At 49.6% G+C, this 16,484-nt stretch overlaps 5 protein-coding genes across 5 annotated transcripts; 1 reads left to right on the top strand and 4 right to left on the bottom strand.

The window, feature by feature from the left end:
* Positions 1 to 495: 495 nt before the first annotated feature.
* On the bottom strand, positions 496 to 3,257 carry K444DRAFT_655598 (SET domain-containing protein; the record flags this gene model as incomplete). Its single annotated transcript, XM_024886024.1, has 4 exons — positions 496 to 1,648; positions 1,696 to 2,415; positions 2,471 to 2,793; positions 2,919 to 3,257. The coding sequence occupies 4 exons, from the start codon at positions 3,255 to 3,257 to the stop codon at positions 763 to 765; spliced, it is 2,268 nt and encodes a 755-aa protein (XP_024730739.1). The 3' UTR covers positions 496 to 762.
* Positions 3,258 to 4,476: 1,219 nt separating this feature from the next.
* Positions 4,477 to 7,246, top strand: K444DRAFT_540186 (OPT-domain-containing protein; the record flags this gene model as incomplete). Its single annotated transcript, XM_024875688.1, has 2 exons — positions 4,477 to 6,296; positions 6,343 to 7,246. The coding sequence occupies 2 exons, from the start codon at positions 4,477 to 4,479 to the stop codon at positions 7,244 to 7,246; spliced, it is 2,724 nt and encodes a 907-aa protein (XP_024730738.1).
* Positions 7,247 to 7,338: 92 nt separating this feature from the next.
* K444DRAFT_540634 (uncharacterized protein) lies at positions 7,339 to 8,809 on the bottom strand (the record flags this gene model as incomplete). Its single annotated transcript, XM_024875727.1, has 3 exons — positions 7,339 to 8,082; positions 8,232 to 8,430; positions 8,535 to 8,809. 3 exons carry the CDS (start codon positions 8,807 to 8,809, stop codon positions 7,339 to 7,341), a joined length of 1,218 nt encoding a protein of 405 aa, XP_024730737.1.
* A 1,095-nt stretch (positions 8,810 to 9,904) lies between these two features.
* Positions 9,905 to 12,267, bottom strand: K444DRAFT_618316 (MFS nicotinic acid transporter-like protein). Its single transcript, XM_024881290.1, has 5 exons — positions 11,714 to 12,267; positions 11,623 to 11,667; positions 11,367 to 11,575; positions 11,159 to 11,321; positions 9,905 to 11,106 (listed from the first exon to the last, which is right to left on the bottom strand). The coding sequence occupies exons 1-5, from the start codon at positions 11,855 to 11,857 to the stop codon at positions 10,141 to 10,143; spliced, it is 1,527 nt and encodes a 508-aa protein (XP_024730736.1). The 5' UTR covers positions 11,858 to 12,267; the 3' UTR covers positions 9,905 to 10,140.
* An 813-nt stretch (positions 12,268 to 13,080) lies between these two features.
* K444DRAFT_570277 (glycoside hydrolase family 31 protein) lies at positions 13,081 to 16,085 on the bottom strand. Its single transcript, XM_024877257.1, has 4 exons — positions 15,706 to 16,085; positions 15,058 to 15,659; positions 14,714 to 15,012; positions 13,081 to 14,670 (listed from the first exon to the last, which is right to left on the bottom strand). Exons 1-4 carry the CDS (start codon positions 15,874 to 15,876, stop codon positions 13,400 to 13,402), a joined length of 2,343 nt encoding a protein of 780 aa, XP_024730735.1. The 5' UTR covers positions 15,877 to 16,085; the 3' UTR covers positions 13,081 to 13,399.
* Positions 16,086 to 16,484: the final 399 nt, after the last annotated feature.

Raw genomic sequence — 16,484 nt, 5'->3', positions numbered from 1 at the left:
GAGCCTTTCAACTGGAGCCGCCCCTGCCGGATGCTTGGAACCACAGTGAGGTCATAACTTCTTGTCACTCCACAGACGCGAAAGGCTTGCAAACCCCCGAGAAACTAACCAATAGACTGAGGAGATATGTATCAAGGCGGAAGAAATCCTTTAACAGCGTCTAACAGAAAAGGCACGCGATGGTGGAGTTGCTCACCGATCAGTGGTCCGATTAAGGCATTGGGGCAGAACGGGCTCGATTCTTCTCTTGGTAGACCTTGGAAGTTGGATATTCGGGGCAAGTAATCGAAAAAAGGCTTCCGCGGAGGTGGGTTGGTTGGCCGGACATGTTCATGAGGTTATTGTGAATGATGTTGGTAGCCTTGAATGTCTCCGATGCACGAAGCGTAACATTGGGATGATTGGCAGCTCGGTGGGGTTGCTCTTTCTCTCGGCCAACAGCTTCAAAAGAAAGAAGACGTGCAGGACCTCAAGGATAGTCCATTAGACCGACCCCAAAAGATAATTGTACTCAAATTTACCTTTTCCTCGGAATCTACCAATATACCAATACACCGCAACTCCACCAACTCACCTCTTTCCTCTCTGTCAATCATACCAGCAATGAACTCGACTCCTCCGCGTCAAATAACTTCTAATATATGACTTATTTCTAGAGCATTCTCGGTGAGTCGGCTGTATATGTACCAAGCTCAATGGACATTGAGAGATGAAGGTTGTGGGTAGTCGGACTTTGACTTGGAACATCGCGGGCAGGGCCATCTAAACCTTCGGCGGATTCTCCCAAACGAACGAGAAATCCTCCCCAACAAGTAACATCCAACTAATCCTCGCAAACTCCTTCGCCTGCTCTGCCCTGCCCATATCACCCCAAGCCTCATACGCATTCCGCAGCGTCAGCCAAGCGCTGGTAGCACCTTCGGTTGGCAATCCCCATTTCTCGACCTTGATTCGCGGTGGCAAGTCTTCTACGTACAGAAGCCCCGCTCCTTTGATGATGTAACCGGCGCTTGCGAAGGTGGACAACACTTGATCGACAACCTTTTCATTGCTGCTGTGCTTGCCTGTTGCGTAGAGCGGGACGAGAGAGAAGAGGGGAAGCCACATTTGTGGTCTCGGGACTTCTGTGGGCGGACGAGAATAGGTGCTTTTGAGTTGCTGAAGCACCTCTTTCTTCTTCTTCAGGTTGGTTTTGGCAATGGTGTCGAATTCTTTGAGGAGTTGAGAGCGCCGATTCTTGATGGCGGGAGGTAGCTCCTTGTCCTCAATGCAAATGGGGCAACTACACTCGAAACCCCAACCCTCTAATAGGCGCTTGTTCAGTGACTTCGGATCTTCAGGCGACTTTCCCAGCACCCCCAGGTAAGAGAACGTGAGTTCTGTACCAGCGGGTAGATCGCGGGCTGCTCTGACAATTTGGAGATCTCCTAGGAAGCTTCGACGACAGGTGGGGTCGCAGGAATGGTTGATGAAGGAAGCTTTGAGCCAGAGTCCGGTTGTGCGGTAGAGAGAGCGCTGGGAACCCGCATCGTGCTGTATAGTTGAAGGAAGCTTGCTTGCTCGATTCCATTCTGTGTCGCTGATGACGTCTTTAGATGTGAGAGGACAGCCAAAGCAGTTAAAATTGATGATCTTGGCCACGAGAAACCTAGGAGTTATCAGCGGCTGTTCTGAAACCGACGAAAATGCACTCACGTATCCACCACTGGTGCTCCGTCGACGGGAGTACTCGGCACAGATTCATATGAGCCATGAAACAGAGCCTCAAAATCGGATCTAAGTGAAGGCGCCATAATCAACTTGTTTGAGACGTCACGAATGATGTCTGCTTGCGTTCCAAAGAAACTTCGATTGCTGGGTACATCGAGCAGGACCGATGCAGGGGATATGGATTTGGCCTTCACAGCTTCCCCGGGAGGTGCCGCAAAGCAGTAGGAAAATGCTTTTTCGCAAAGTAGAAGATCGCCAGCTTTCACTTGTTTGGTGGTGAAGAGACCTTTCCCCCTGCTAGGTGAATCTCGAATTTCAATCGGTCCTGTGAAACTTGTACTGTCTATTTTTGGTGGTCGAAGTTGGGAAGCCATGTACAGCTTTTTCCAGTCGTAAACTCCAGTTTTCTGTTCCCTGATCCGAAGAAGCGTACGTGCTAACTCGTGCTTACCAGCAGCACTTTCAGGAAACTTAGTTTCCAGAACACGAAGAACTTCAGCAGCTTCGTCGAAACGCTGCAGACCATACAGAGCCAGCCCACCACGGTACAGTGCTTTTTCGGATCGGTCCTCTAACTTTGTAATGAAAGACACATCTCCGAGGACAGCATCATACGCTTCAATTCGCAGGTTTGCTAGCGCACGATTGTTCCGCAGGATTTCTTCCTCTGCAGGGGTTGGAGATGACCGAAGCCCTCTACTGTACCTTCACGGAATGTTAGAAGTGAAACAAGACACGCGAGTGCACTGATTATACATACATCTCAATTGCATCATAGAACGTGCCCACATTGACAAGGTCGTTGCCTTGTTTCTTCCAGTATTCTGCAGGCCTCGTCTCTTGGAAAGACTTAGAACGCCAGTTCTCAGGGATTCTCGGATCATCTTCAAAGAGCCAAATGATGTCCGTCGGATGATCGACACGAATTGCGTACTGGCCGTTGGTCCCCACTTTGAAATATGGCTCCTTGAGAATGAAGATCCGATTTTGTCTCAGAATGCTCTGAGCCGGGCGAACATGTTCAGGCTCTTGGAGATACAATGCAAAGGGATTCGCTGTGCCCTGTTCATCCTCTACAATATTCTATTTTTAATATTAGCAATTTCCAAGCGGTAGCACTGGGCGGCGGTGGATAAAGAAAGCCGGAGCCCAGTTCGGCATCAATTAAAATAACGAATTGGATTTGAATGCTCCAAGGGATCACGTACCATTATTGCTGTCATGCGCATCGGAGGACAGAGAAATCTGAGCAACATATAGAACCCCCTGTGATTTATCTCGATCTTCAAATCTTTGATGCTCATCTTCTTTAACGTATTCAAAGAGGCGGTAGATGGATGGTAAGGCTCGCCGATGACAGTGGTCATCACCATATAAGAAGTCATCTGGTTACTAAGACTAACCATCGTGAATTCGTCTACAATCTGGTTCCGTGATGGAAGATCCCTCGGCCGCTCCCCCCTCCGTTTCCCAGCATTTCGGGCAGCTTGTTGCTGGGCAGCAAGGACCTTCGCGACCTGATCGTAATCAGGCTCCTGTAAAGCCATGACTTCGATAACTCCTCAGCTACAGAACAAGTAAAAGAAATCTGCAGCAAGCAGTGTGAAGAATGAGATGAGGTTATTGGGAAGAAGCGGTCTGAAAAATGGCCCCGCAAGCGGTAAGACAGTGACCAGGACCTATCGCAACTCGCGATGGGCGGAGAAAAGCGGGGCATTAAAATATCCCTTTCCAAATACATTTGGAGAGATACATATTAATGTTCAATCCCTTTGAGACAATCAAAAGAAAGGGACTTTCAATATGCGCTAATGCAAGGAAACCTTCAGGGGGAAGTAGTTGAACTGAACGTCGGAACCTGACTGGGGACATTGGCACCCGAGGCTAGATCAAAGCGGCCTGCATTGCAGGTACAACGCATATTGATCCCATGTGATCTCATTCTTCGTCATTCAGTAGAGAAGGAAAGAAAGTTTGTACGTCGATTGTCCGTCGTTTGTCCGTCGTTTGTCGTTTGTCGTTTGTTCGACGTTTCTGTGCCTGGCTTCGCTAAGGGCTACTCAGGGGTCATTATGCTTGAAGCTACGCAGGCATCCGTACAATACGGAACTAGCTCGGCTCGCGGCTCGCTCGGATCTGTTCTCTCCTCCACTGGTGGAGCTCCTTCCCATCTCGTAATCTTCGGATCAGATAACACGGATCAGCTCCACACTTTGCCCCACCAAGCCAGCTGGCGCAAACCTTCGCTTCGTGCTGTGCTGCACATTTGCATGGTGCCGCCATGTACGGCAACAGCACGACTGACTTCCCGTGCTGCCACCGCAAATCCTCAAATCCTCAAATCCTCAAATCCTCATTACAGAGTCCATAGCTGTCTGTTGGCATTGAGGCCCTCACCACGACTCTCACACCTCACTTCACCGCAAACATCGCCATTTCAATCCCGCAATCACTGTGACGGTTCAGCCTGACCGCTAGCCAGATCTCCACCTCTCTCCTTGGCGGAGTGACAGCGTGCAAGCATGAGTTAGCTGCATGCCATCATCCCACGCAGCACCCGCCACACGCGGAGGTACACGGCATCAAGACATTAATATCCCACTCTCCGCCCTCTCTTCTTCCCACGAGCATGACTCAAAGACCGACTCTGACGAAGATCTCGACCCCGAATCGGACGCCGCCCTCCTCCGAAGACACCGCGATATCGACGATGAGGCTGAGGATACAACAGAGTATATAGGGCTTTTCAGGAGGCTGGCAGGACTGATGTCAAAGGCACCGCTTCTTCTGCGTTCGGCGCCAGGATTTGGGACAGGATCATACGGGGCAGTGCCCGTGGGGGCATCTGCAGACACCAGCGATGAGGAAGACAATGAGGAGGCCAGGCAAATGGCCAAGCGAAGGTCAGGCTTAAGAAATGCTGCAAGCTCGGGGACATTGTCTGGGAGGTCAATTCGATCCCGTACCTCTCGTCGAAAGTCCTCCAATGCCAGGAGGCAATCCGTGGAGGAGGTTGCTGGGTTGGAAGGCAGATTTGGACTTGGAGGCATACCCATACCCAATGCAGATGACTCGAGCTCTGCAGAACATGTGTCCGAAGACGCCATCCTCGAAGGTGAATCCGCTGCCGACGACGAAGATCCTCCAGACAACTCTCCATATCCAGAAGTCCGAGCTTCAGTATCTGCCATTGATAACACAAGCCTCTCCATAAATACGCCTCGAATGTGGACATTGTCCCTGTTATTTGCAATACTCGGATCCTCTACGAATCTTTTTTTCTCTTTACGATACCCGAGCGTTTCTATTACACCAGTCATTGCATTGTTACTTGTTCATCCACTTGGATTGATCTGGGATCAGCTACTCAAACGACGTGACGATCCCAAAGAAGAATTTATAGACGGAAGTCGACGGCCCTCGATAGATTCGAATCATGAGCATAATCTACCAAAGCCCACTGGATGGAGACGTTTCCGGTTGTGGTTATCACAAGGGAGATGGAATGAGAAGGAGCATAGCTGTGTGTATATCAGCAGCAACGTCTCCTTCGGCTTTGCATTTGCAACAGATGTCATTGTCGAACAGACCCATTTCTACAAGCAAGAAGTCAGCATCACGTACCAGCTACTTCTTATTCTCTCAACACAGATCCTGGGCTATGCTTTTGCTGGTTTGGCACGACGGTTTCTTGTCAGACCTGGAGGAATGATTTGGCCTCAGACATTGATGTCTGCTGCAATGTTTACCACATTGCACAAGGAGGAGAACACCATAGCCAATGGGTGGAAGATGACAAGATGGAGATTCTTCTTCGTGGTTTGGCTGTCAGCATTCCTATTCTACTTCCTTCCTGGACTTCTTTTCCCGGCCCTCAGTTACTTCAGCGTGATCACATGGTTCGCTCCAAAGAATGTGGTGGTCGCAAATCTCTTCGGTGTTGCATCTGGACTCGGTCTCTTCCCAGTGACATTTGATTGGGCTCAAATAGCCTACATTGGCTCTCCTCTCTTGACCCCTTTCTGGGCAGCGATGAATGTGGTTGGAGGCCTCGTCATTGTCATGTGGATCATTGCACCCGTCGCGTATTACAAGAACTTGTTCTTCTCTTCATACATGCCCATCTTATCTTCAGCGGTCTTCGACAATACCGGAAATATCTACGACGTCAGCAAGATTCTTACATCAGACTTCCTCTTCGACAGAGACGCTTATCACAAATACAGTCGAGTTTATCTACCCATCACTTATGTCCTCAGCTACGGTCTGCAATTCGCTGCCCTAGCATCTCTGCTGACGCACACTGCTTGCTGGCATGGGTCGGATATTTGGACGCAATGGAAAAGGTCTTTGAAGGAAGTTGATGGAGAAACGAAGACTTACGAGCCTCTCCAGGGAGCAACTCAACATGTCCCTGCTGGGACCCGAAAACGCAGACTTGACCGAACAAACTCCGGTGTTGACAATATTATCAGCCAGGAAGATGTTCACAATCGACTGATGAAGCGATATAAAGATGCTCCACTAAGCTGGTACCTTGCAACATTTGTGATAATGCTGGCTGTGGGCATCTTTGTAGTGGAATAGTAGGTCACTCGCTCCCTAATTTGGGCCTTTTCTGACGTCTCGCAGCTACCCAGTTCATCTTCCCTGGTATGGATTGATCCTGGCGCTCGGCATTTGCACAATACTCTTCATTCCAATCGGCATCGTCATGGCAATCACGAATCAGCACAGCAGCATCTACCTCATTTGCCAACTTGTCTGCGGTGCCGTCTTCCCAGGTAGGCCGGTCGCCAACATGGTCTTCGTCACATACGGCTACATCTCCTCGGCGCAAGGAATCAAGTTCTCAGCTGATCTGAAACTCGGCCATTACATGAAGATACCACCACGAACCCTCTTCTCCGTCCAAATGGTAGCCACAGTTGTCTCTTCCATCACCCAAATCCTTGTCTTGAACTGGATGTTCGCCAATGTTCCAAATATCTGCACCCCACAGGCAATCAATGGATTCGTCTGTCCCCTCGCTCGTGTCCACTTCAATGGCAGCATCCTTTGGGGCGTTGTTGGCCCAAAACAATTCTTTGGTCCGAACGCCACATACCATATCCTGGTCTGGTGTTTCCCATTCGGAGCTGTTGCCCCCGTCATCCTCTGGCTCTACGCTCGAAACAGAAAGAAGAACATCGTTCGCAAGATCAACCTCCCCGTCTTATTTGGAAGTCTGAGCTGGATTCCACCAGCGACTGGACTCAACTTCTCCGTCTGGGCTCTTGTCTGCTACATCTTCAACTATGTTGTCAAGAAGAGGGCAACTGCTTGGTGGGCAAAATACACGATGACTTTGAGTGCAGCATTGGATTCCGGGCTGGCTTTCGGACTGGTAGTGGTATTCTTTGGGTTCGTGTACCCAGGATGGATGGAGGGCTTTAAGTGGTGGGGAACGGAAATCTACAAGCTGGGATGTGACTGGAATGCTTGTCCGTACAAAGTTGTGCCGGCAGGAGAACACTTTGGTCCAGATAACTGGTGATCATTAAAATACTTACAATTTTTTCAAAAGAACGCCAGCGTTCTTGAATATCCAAAATTCCTCAAACCCCTGTTCCTCAAGCTCCAAAACAATCATCCTCTCAAGGCCTCCAGGAGATCCTGCATCTTGTACTCATCCTCATCACTCTGTCCCAAATCATTGAAATCAACCTCGATATCTCTACTCTCAGTCGTCGAATCAGGGGCCTTTCTTCCTCTCTGCATATTAACCTTCCATTCACGGAATATCTCCTTAAACAACGTCTTATTGACCACGAGGTAAATAATGCAATTCCACAGTCCCTGCAGCGGGAGCACAATCGCCGCAAAAACATTAAGGGAGAACGACGGCTCGGCGGGGTGCAGAAGCGCGTACACGCGATTCACGGACGCTGGGACCCAGGTGATGAGATTCGAAGCGAAGAAGAGGAAAGCTACGCGTGAATAAGCCATGGTTGTGCGATCGGAAGGGCTGAGGTTGCTGTCGTCCTGCCAGATATTCAAGAACGTAACGAACATCGATTTCAGGACTGCGCAGTGGCCTAGGCGGAAGGGGGGAGCGGAGATCGTGACTGTGGATGCACCGTTCATATCGTTCTCTCCTGGGAGGCTCCAGCGGGGAGGAGCTGCCGAGTACGCGATTTCGTGCTCGAAGGTGCGGGAGCAGAGGTTTGAGAGCGGTGTGGCTTGGATGGAGTGCAGGAGCACGTTGTTCCGGTGGATCTTGATGCCGACGAGCGTGTAGATTATCATGGCGAGGGAGACGACCACCCAGATGGGTATGTAGTAGGCGTAGAGGCGGACCATTATGTAGTTGGTGGAGTACCAGCACCAGAGCTGTTGAGATATCGTTAGTAGTTATCTTTTGTGCGCATTTCGGGGGAGGCAGGGAAGAACATGGCTTCCTTGTGCATGGTGAACGATACGTTGTAAAAGTGTGGATTAGGGGGGTACATTCATGGTAGGTGAATATAGAGAAAACTTACTGTAGCATCTCCGTACATTTGCTTGCCGTTCTTTCTAAATATCAAGCTGAAGACAGCTGGGATGGCAGGGATACCGTAGCAGATGAGCCAATAGATGGGGTTGAGACGCCGAAGCTGTTCTGCGTTGTACCGGTAAAAGAAGACGAGCATAACGTTGAGGGCTCCAGCGCATGCCCACCAGGCGTCTGCTTGCATGAACCTTTCTTCCTGTTAGCTTTGTTTTGTTTTTGCTAAGAAGTGACAACAAGGAAGGGAGGAAGAGGAGTGGAAAGTAGGGCGACGGCCAGGCGAAAAAGTGCTTACCATTCTAAGAAGAAACCTTGGACCTGACAGGTTGTGGCATTGGGACGGCTCAGGCCAGCTCTACCAATAAGAGATGCAATGCCAGCGAAGAGATTTGCAGGTGATGCACTGAAGAGGAGGGTATTCGACGGAGTACGGAGTCTCCGATAGGCTAGGAAAGTCGACATGAGGAATAAAACGCAGGCCATTGAAATGGACGATCCGATGCGCTCGATGACCTCAATGGCGAGATCTTGCGAGCGTGAGAGTGCCTTTGTGGCGTGGAGAGGAGCCATTGTCTCGTTCACGGTTGCGGTTGTTGGATCCAGGGGTGCTATGGTGACGTTCGAAGCCATTGTCTCATTCGTCCAAGGCAAGAAAGCATTCAGTAATGTCATTGTGGCGCGTTAAGGTGCGAGTTTGTCATTGTGTAGTCGTCGAGAATTGGAGTTGTCATTGTGATATGGTTGTGGGGAGTAACTCCTGATGGGAGGTGAGCAAGTGGGCATGCAGCAAATTCGCTGCACAAGGCTGGCCTAACTTACACTTGATCTCTCCCCAAGCAAGGTCTTTTGACCCCAACGGAAGGCTGCTTGCCTTTCCTTAAGCCCTAAAAGCCGACTGACCGCCTAATGGTTGCCCTATGAAGCGGAAGTTCTTGGGTGTGAGGCGAAAGTAAACAAACCCTAACCTGCTCAGCTACTTCAACGGATTTCCCGCACTATCGACATAACGATCTTGACAAAAGATATGGCGCCTCCTAGAGAGACGATGTAGTAGTTTTTGATGAGAATAAATTTAGTTATCCTGCAAATATCCCCAGATCAACCCAGCCTCGCCCTATCTAATCTCCACAAGTCGCCATATCAAATTGAGACTTGCAGACCGCTCTGCGGTCTACCCCTCTAACCAATGTCATCAGTCGATCACATGGTGATATGTATATCAGCCAAGCGGTATATGGAGTGCGAATACATTACACGAAGTTGGCAGTTATGTAACGCCATAGTTGTGGAGGACGGGAGGATGCAGTAGGGCGTGCGGTATTTATATTTCGGGCATTTGCATGCATGGAAAAGCACGATTACTGTAGGTATGCTGCATGAGCTGAGCGGCGATATCCTTCGGGAATAACATGCATGGAAGGTGTGCACCTTCTTGGACATGTGAAGGACTTGAGCTTTCCCCATCGACGGAGGTTGCAATCCTCCAATGTTGTGTCTGCTGATATACTGAGAATAATTCCAGCTTAGACAGATTACTTCGCTCAGTTTGGAGGGTTGACGCAAACCATTGCATTGTTTGCCCACCTTTTGTGAGCTATCAACACTACAACATCCTACCTCACGGGTAGATGCACTCACCACGAGGACTCGTGGACTGTGGCCTGTTCAAGCAGTGCAGATAACCTAAAGCACCTCTTCTCTCGGCAAATTGCGGGATCATCATGGAGAAATGTAGGTCGCCTCGGAACTTGTAGAGAACTTCTTTATACGCAGCTGAAAGTCTTGCAATTTATGCACTGTATGCTCCGATCGTGCAAATGTAGAAACCAAAACCTTTCTAAGAACTGAGCGCCAAGTTCAACGTCAAAGTTCCACTCAGATCTTGACCATTTAGTCCCATCTTACACGGTATAAATGAAATCCGGTCGCTTGTCCCCAAGCTTTTCAGCCTCCTGCAGCGACTTCTCCTCGACCAGGTAATCTCTCTTCCCCTCCCTTCTCGCCTTATTCTCCCGCTTTAACAGGAAATGGAGTAGGGTGCTTCCACCAACCAAGCAAACCAGCATATATGCCATGACCACTCCATGTCCAACCTTGAACCTTGGTGCCTCGAAGTAAATATTGCTGCTCACAACACCATTGATATTGCCCCACCCAATCACGAATCCCAGGACGATACCCCGCTTGTAGACGCCTTCGATATTGTTCGAGACCCAGGAGATGGTATTTGCGATACAAGGGTAGATGCCAATAGCTCCGAGGAAGCAGCCTGCGTACTGGACATGCGGGTCTGCGCTCCCGAGCAGCATGCCAAAGCCCACAGCTCCCAGCATTGAGACGAAGATGTTGAAAACTCCCCTCCGCCTTGCTTTGTCGGCAAGATATCCTACGGTAATTGTGAGGACTGCAGCACATGCGTACGGGGGTACCGAAAGGAGCTGGGAGTGGGTAGGGGAGTACTTCCCTCCTCCCATGTTCTTAATGATCGTAGGAAGGAAGAGCGAGAAGGCGTAAAGCGGCATAGCAGCACCCATGTAGATGAACATTCCCATGTACATTTTCCAGTCTGTGAGTGCGGCCCATAGGTATTCCATCTTGAACTCTTCGTGCTCGGCGCTTGACTGCTTGTCTTCTTTCAATCGACGAAGAACTCGAGCCCGGTCTACTTCGTTGAGGAAGGTGGCGGTATCAGGGAAGTCGTGAACCATGAAGAAGGAGAGGAGACCGAATCCGACAGTGATTATGCCTTCGATTATGAAGATCCATGCCCAGCCCGGTCGCCCAGCTCGGCCATTCAGGTTGTTGATCGCTGCTGCCAAAAGACCGCCGAAGGACCCTGAAAAGGCGGCTGCGGAGAAGAAGATTGCCTTGGATATCATTAGCTCGGGTTGAATTTGTTGCGAACATGGAGGTACATACTGCTCGAACGCCGAACTCGTCTCTCTTGTACCAACAGGAGAGAAAGTAATTAATTCCGGGGTAGAGACCTGCTTCAGCCATTCCTAGAAACCAACGAGCTGCCATAAGGCCAGACCAATTCTCAACATATCCCATTGCTGTCATGACGCAGCCCCAAATGACCCTGAGAATGATTAGCTTTGTAAATTTCAAAGTGAGAAAGACAAACATGATGATAGGGATGAAGATGGATGGCTTCAGCCGCTTGAGGAGAATATTGCACAATGGTTCGAAGAGAGCATAGGAAACGAAGAAGATCGACAAGCAGGCGTTATATCGACCCGTGGACATATTTCCCAGACTCTTCTGCAAACCATCGATTTTGGCATTTCCGATGTTGGTTCGATCCAAGAACGAGAGGAGGTATAAGATGCAGAGCTTGACATATCAGTGATTTGCTCAAGTTTCTCGGAAGGCGAACGAACCCATGGGATGAGGTAGAGGTCGAGTTTCCAAACCAGCTCTCTATCCTATAAATTTGTTAGAAGGTGAGTGGTGAATCTTTGCGAAACATACGATAGCCTTTCTTTCCGCTTCACTCAAGTGAGCATCCGGATCTGGAATATCGAGAGGATCAACAGTTGCCCCGGGCTTCTTTTCATTGTGACTTAAGTCACTTTCCATATCGGGGCTGTGCGCGGTGGGAGTCTCGTCCACCATCCCTTCAACGTGAATGAATTAAGCAAGGTGAGAAGCAGTGTCGGTTAAATGCAGTTGAATAAACTTAGCGCCACTTGGTCCTTGGAAACATTTGGGATTTGGGACTGCGCTGGATTTAAGCTTCTGCGGATCTTCTCCCCATGCAATCGAGTGGCGTAAAATAGTGAATCGACGAATGAGTAGCAGGCACTGCGCTAGCTTAAACTGTGCAGCGTGTTATCAAGTCCCATGAACCTTGTCATTCAATACAAATGATGGCTGAAGAAATGAGGTATTGCCCCGGGCCGATCATACCCCAGTCACCCTCACAAATAGGCGTCCGTACAGAAAAAGGGACCTTGGATTCGCGAGCACATACGTTTTCATCTGCGCAGTTCTGCTGTATGCAAATAGTCATCCGAGCCGGCGAGCTGAAGACACACAAGCCTTGAGGGGGTTCAAAGGTTGGGTGGTAGGTCAAGGATAAATAGAGTTCCCCCAACTGTGTGGGAAAACTCGTAAGAGAGCCGGTAGGTAGATATGGCAAGCCCGTGTCTTCGCAAGGATTGGTAGGGCTGTACTCCGTAGTAAGCTGACAGCGCCGTAACCCCAAGGTCCGGAGAAACGACTTGACCTTGAGTTCAGGGGAGGGATTCTTAATCCTTGCTAACCGGTGGTAATGTTACGGGGCGAAAATACGTGTACATTCTATTTTAAGCACTCATCAGAGCCTGAGGTTTAAATCGGAATGTACGTGTACGACAGCTGAAATGTAGAGAAAGAACTGCAAGCAAGCAACCTAGTCACACGAAAACGGATTGCATGTGGCTGACGGAGAGATGCAGATCGGAGCGTGGTCCGGAGAAAAAAGCACGAGGGTTGTGTCACCGAACACACAGGTTTGCTTTCCAGCTGAGATTCCGGGCATTTTCCCAATCTTCTCCAATGCAGGTTTTTGGGATCAGACATCAATGCTACTGAGATCTTTTGTTTGATTAGTCTCTGTTGTCGGAGGCAGCAGCATGCTGAGGCCCAGTTGTGAAGGGAACTTGAGTGCTGAACTGTGCTGAATCTCGGTATCTTCCGGATAAAAGTAGCTGTAAACTTTGGAGCATAGAACTAGAACTCCGAGAGGGCTCGAAGCGATGCTTGAGCGGCAACTTGCAGGAGCGTATCACATGAAGTTGACTTCCAATTACGAGCCCAGCGAGCCTGTTGTCCGTGAATAAGCAAAGACTATGCTTCTTCCATGTAGAAATGAAGTTGGAAGGAAGATCGTTTTGTCAGATGAGAGCCTGCAAAGTTTCTAGCCTGGAACGCGGGGTCATGTCGGGCTGTCGGCGACTTTATCCGCCAACCAACTCCCCTAACCAGCCCTAAAAAAGGCGGTGCCACCAGACGAGGCGGCCCAGCTTTCGCACACCAGATACGTCTCTGCAGGAACATGAAAAGAAAGGAACCATTACTATGCGAAACCTGCTTCCTCATTCAAGAATACACGTATACCGTATCCCTTGAGCCCTAATATTTAACTGCGGGGCTGTGGTGAGCTCCAAGGACCCCTCACCCCTCAATCGCCTTACTTCCCGTCTTGATAGTACTCCTCCCATTCTTCGTGACATGCCACGCCCCATCTAGAAACTCCTGATCAACTAAATGTCCATCAGCGCCTACCTTCAAAACGCCAATTTCCTCCCCCTCCGCATCGACCAACGTGGTCTTCGCACCAGAACTCGTCTGATAAAGACAAACTTCCACACCCTTCGAATAATCGTACACCGTCCTTGTCTCATGCCACTTACCGAGCACAAGAATGGTATTCTCTCTGACATAAAGCGGTAGGGTATCAAAGTTATGCTTTTCTTTGAACCAACCAGGCCCGTCTTTCGTTTTATTGGTGAAGAAATTCGTCCAGCGGCCTTTGGGGAGGTAAAACTCGACGTCTCCCGACTCCTCGAAGATTGGTGCCACGAGGAGACTGTCTCCAAACATGAATTGGCGGTCGAGAAACCAAGAAGTGGGATCATCTGGGAACTCGAGACACATTGCTCGGAGGGATAATGGGAGGCCTTCTTCGACTGCTTTTTGGGCCTGAGCGAAGATGTAGGGCATCAGGCGAGCTTTCAACGCCGTCCACTTTGCCAAGATCTTCGAGCAGCCTTGATCGGTTTTATCGTCGTTGTCAACTGTCCATGGGACGCGGAAGGAATTACTGCCGTGGAGACGGCTGTGGGAGCAGAGAAGACCAAATGCTACCCATCGCTTGTAGATCCAAGGTGGAGGATAACCTTCGAATCCTCCGATGTCTACAGACCAAAACGAGTATCCGCATAAGCCAAGAGATAGTCCACCACGAACAGACTCCGCTATGGCTTCCGGGGTGGATTCGCAATCGCCGCCCCATTGGAGTGGGAAACGTTGGGTTCCAGCTGTTGCAGCTCGAGCGAACAACACAGCTTCATTCTCTCCAAATCTGTCTTGCAGTGCTTCATAAACGACCCTGTTATACAAGAACGCATAGTAGTTATGCATTTTGCGGGGACTGAGTGAGGAATCGAACCACTCTACGTCAATAGACGGAATTCTCTCACCGAAATCGGTTTTGATGGCATCGACTCCCTTGTCAAAGAGACTTTGCAGACAGCTGACGAACCATTCGCAGGCTTCGGGGTTAGTGAAATCAACGATACCCATGCCGGTTTGCCACATATCCCACTGAAAAATATCGCCGTTCGTACGTTTCAGGAGGTAGCCCTTGCTGGCTGCCAGCTTGAAGACTGGGCATGCTTGGGAGAGGTAAGGGTTGATCCAGACGCAGACTTTCTTGACGAGTCCTAAAAGGTCAGCAAGTACAATGGAAGAGGGGATGCAACTTACCAGATGCTTTCAGCCGTTCAATTTGGGCCTTTGGGTCTGGGAACATCTCGGAATCGAAAACGAAATCACACCAATGGAAAGCTCTCAGCCAAAAGCAATCGAAATGGAATACTTCAACCGGTATATCTCGTGCCTTCATGCCTTCGAGGAACGAATTGACTGTCTTTTCATCGTAATTTGTTGTGAAGCTGGTGCTTAGCCAAAGCCCATGGCTCCAGCTGGGGACCTTTCCAGGCTTGCCGGTCAGGATCGAGTATTTCTGCAAGACCTCCTTAGGAGTTGGACCGTGGATGATGTACCTGTATTGATTAGCTGACGAATCCTTTTCGATTAAAATACTTTACCATTTCAGTCGTTGCCCTTCAATGCTTGTCTGGACTCTGCAACATCTCTCGCTCCCAACCTCAAGTTCAACCTTGTCCGGCGTATCGATGAAGATCCCATATCCTCTTGAGCTCATCCAAAACGGAACGTTCTTGTATGCCTGATCGCTTGATGTTCCACCATCCGCGTTCCAGAGTGTAATAGCTTGTCCGACTTTATTGAAGGCCCCGAATCTCTCGCCCAAACCATGAACCGACTCCCCAACCGAGAGCGTTGTCTGTGTGAAAACGTAGTGTTGGAATTTCGACATGTCCCCGGTCTGCATCATGTTGCCCGGTCCTGGGCTGTATGTAAACCCTACACTGCGATTGAGCAGCGAGGTAAGCTCCTTCGAGCCATCTGTAGCATGGAATCGGATGTCGAAGTCATGGTCTGAGGTTTTAACTGTCGCAGAGATCGAGCCAGACTTGAGTGTAACCGCCGAATCCGTCTGTATGATTTCGGCATCGCTAGTTTCTGGTTTCCCCGCAGGGTAGAGGTCGAAGTGAGGGGCGGGGTTGAGAGCTCCAAGCCAGTGTGTCGTTTCGACGGAAATCACACCGTCGAATGGAGCTCGAATGTCCTGGCCGGGTCAGCAAATGCTGTCTCTGTTGCAAGGCTGTGCTCACGATTGTTAGTGTTGGCAGATTCAACGAGTCAAATCGTTCCAGAATCTTCTTCGTCGGGCAGAGCAAGCTCAATGCGTTTCCTGCCGGGTGCTGGGTGATTGAGTACACATCTTCCGCATACTCTGGACGTTTCCCTTCGGCCACTAGCCACATGCCATCGCGGAACTTCATTGCAAGATAGCTGGAGGGATATCTAAAGGGAAAGCGGGACTTCTAAAGGAGCAAGTACAGGATAGGATCAAAGGAGCTCGTTGCCCTTTCCAGCTCTCCTCAGAACAAATCGATATCTTGAATAGATGGAAGATCAATGAGTTAAAAAAGCCGGAGCTCTAAGCCCTTACCTACATTCCGGCTAAAGACCCTTTTCTACTTGGACGTAGGGTATCATACGAGAATGATGACTTGATCATGAATGTGAGGTGGCTTGCATGACCCTAAAAACGAGGTCGGAACAATGTTCCAGCGAGCGTCCAAAGCAGGCTAGCTCATGATAGAGAATTGGCGCTAACGGCCCGGCTTTCCATCCGTGGATTTTCAGATGTCTCAAACCCCTTAACTCTATCATCACGACGTCCAGAGGAGCAAATGAGATCCGCCGACTACAGAAACAGAGATACTGTTTCAAGTTGCTCTCTTATAGCTTCTTGGTGCCTGCGAGAATTGGCATTGCCATGGACCGAGGAATTGCTCTGTACTTATCCACAGGTCAGCAGAAAGGCAAGAACACGGTAGGTGACGGTACTTCCGCTTTTTAATATTTGACGTGAAGTAAGAGGCAT

Source organism: Hyaloscypha bicolor (assembly GCF_002865645.1).
Source record: "Hyaloscypha bicolor E unplaced genomic scaffold K444scaffold_136, whole genome shotgun sequence".
In the NCBI taxonomy this organism is placed as follows: domain Eukaryota; kingdom Fungi; phylum Ascomycota; class Leotiomycetes; order Helotiales; family Hyaloscyphaceae; genus Hyaloscypha; species Hyaloscypha bicolor.
This window is presented reverse-complemented; position numbering and strand designations above follow the sequence as displayed.

Bases quoted from the DNA above. Each gene is read 5' to 3' on its own strand.
- K444DRAFT_570277 (XM_024877257.1), bottom strand. From the start codon at position 15,876: ATGAAGTTCCGCGATGGCATGTGGCTAGTGGCCGAAGGGAAACGTCCA. The intron at 15,013-15,057 runs GTAAAGTATTTT...TAATCAATACAG, and splicing joins GAAGGGCAACGACTGAAATG to GTACATCATCCACGGTCCAA. The intron at 14,671-14,713 runs GTAAGTTGCATC...CTGACCTTTTAG, and splicing joins TGAACGGCTGAAAGCATCTG to GACTCGTCAAGAAAGTCTGC.
- K444DRAFT_618316 (XM_024881290.1), bottom strand. From the start codon at position 11,857: ATGGTGGACGAGACTCCCACCGCGCACAGCCCCGATATGGAAAGTGAC. The intron at 11,576-11,622 runs GTTCGTTCGCCT...TGATATGTCAAG, and splicing joins ACCTCTACCTCATCCCATGG to CTCTGCATCTTATACCTCCT. The intron at 11,107-11,158 runs GTATGTACCTCC...ATGATATCCAAG, and splicing joins ACGAGTTCGGCGTTCGAGCA to GCAATCTTCTTCTCCGCAGC.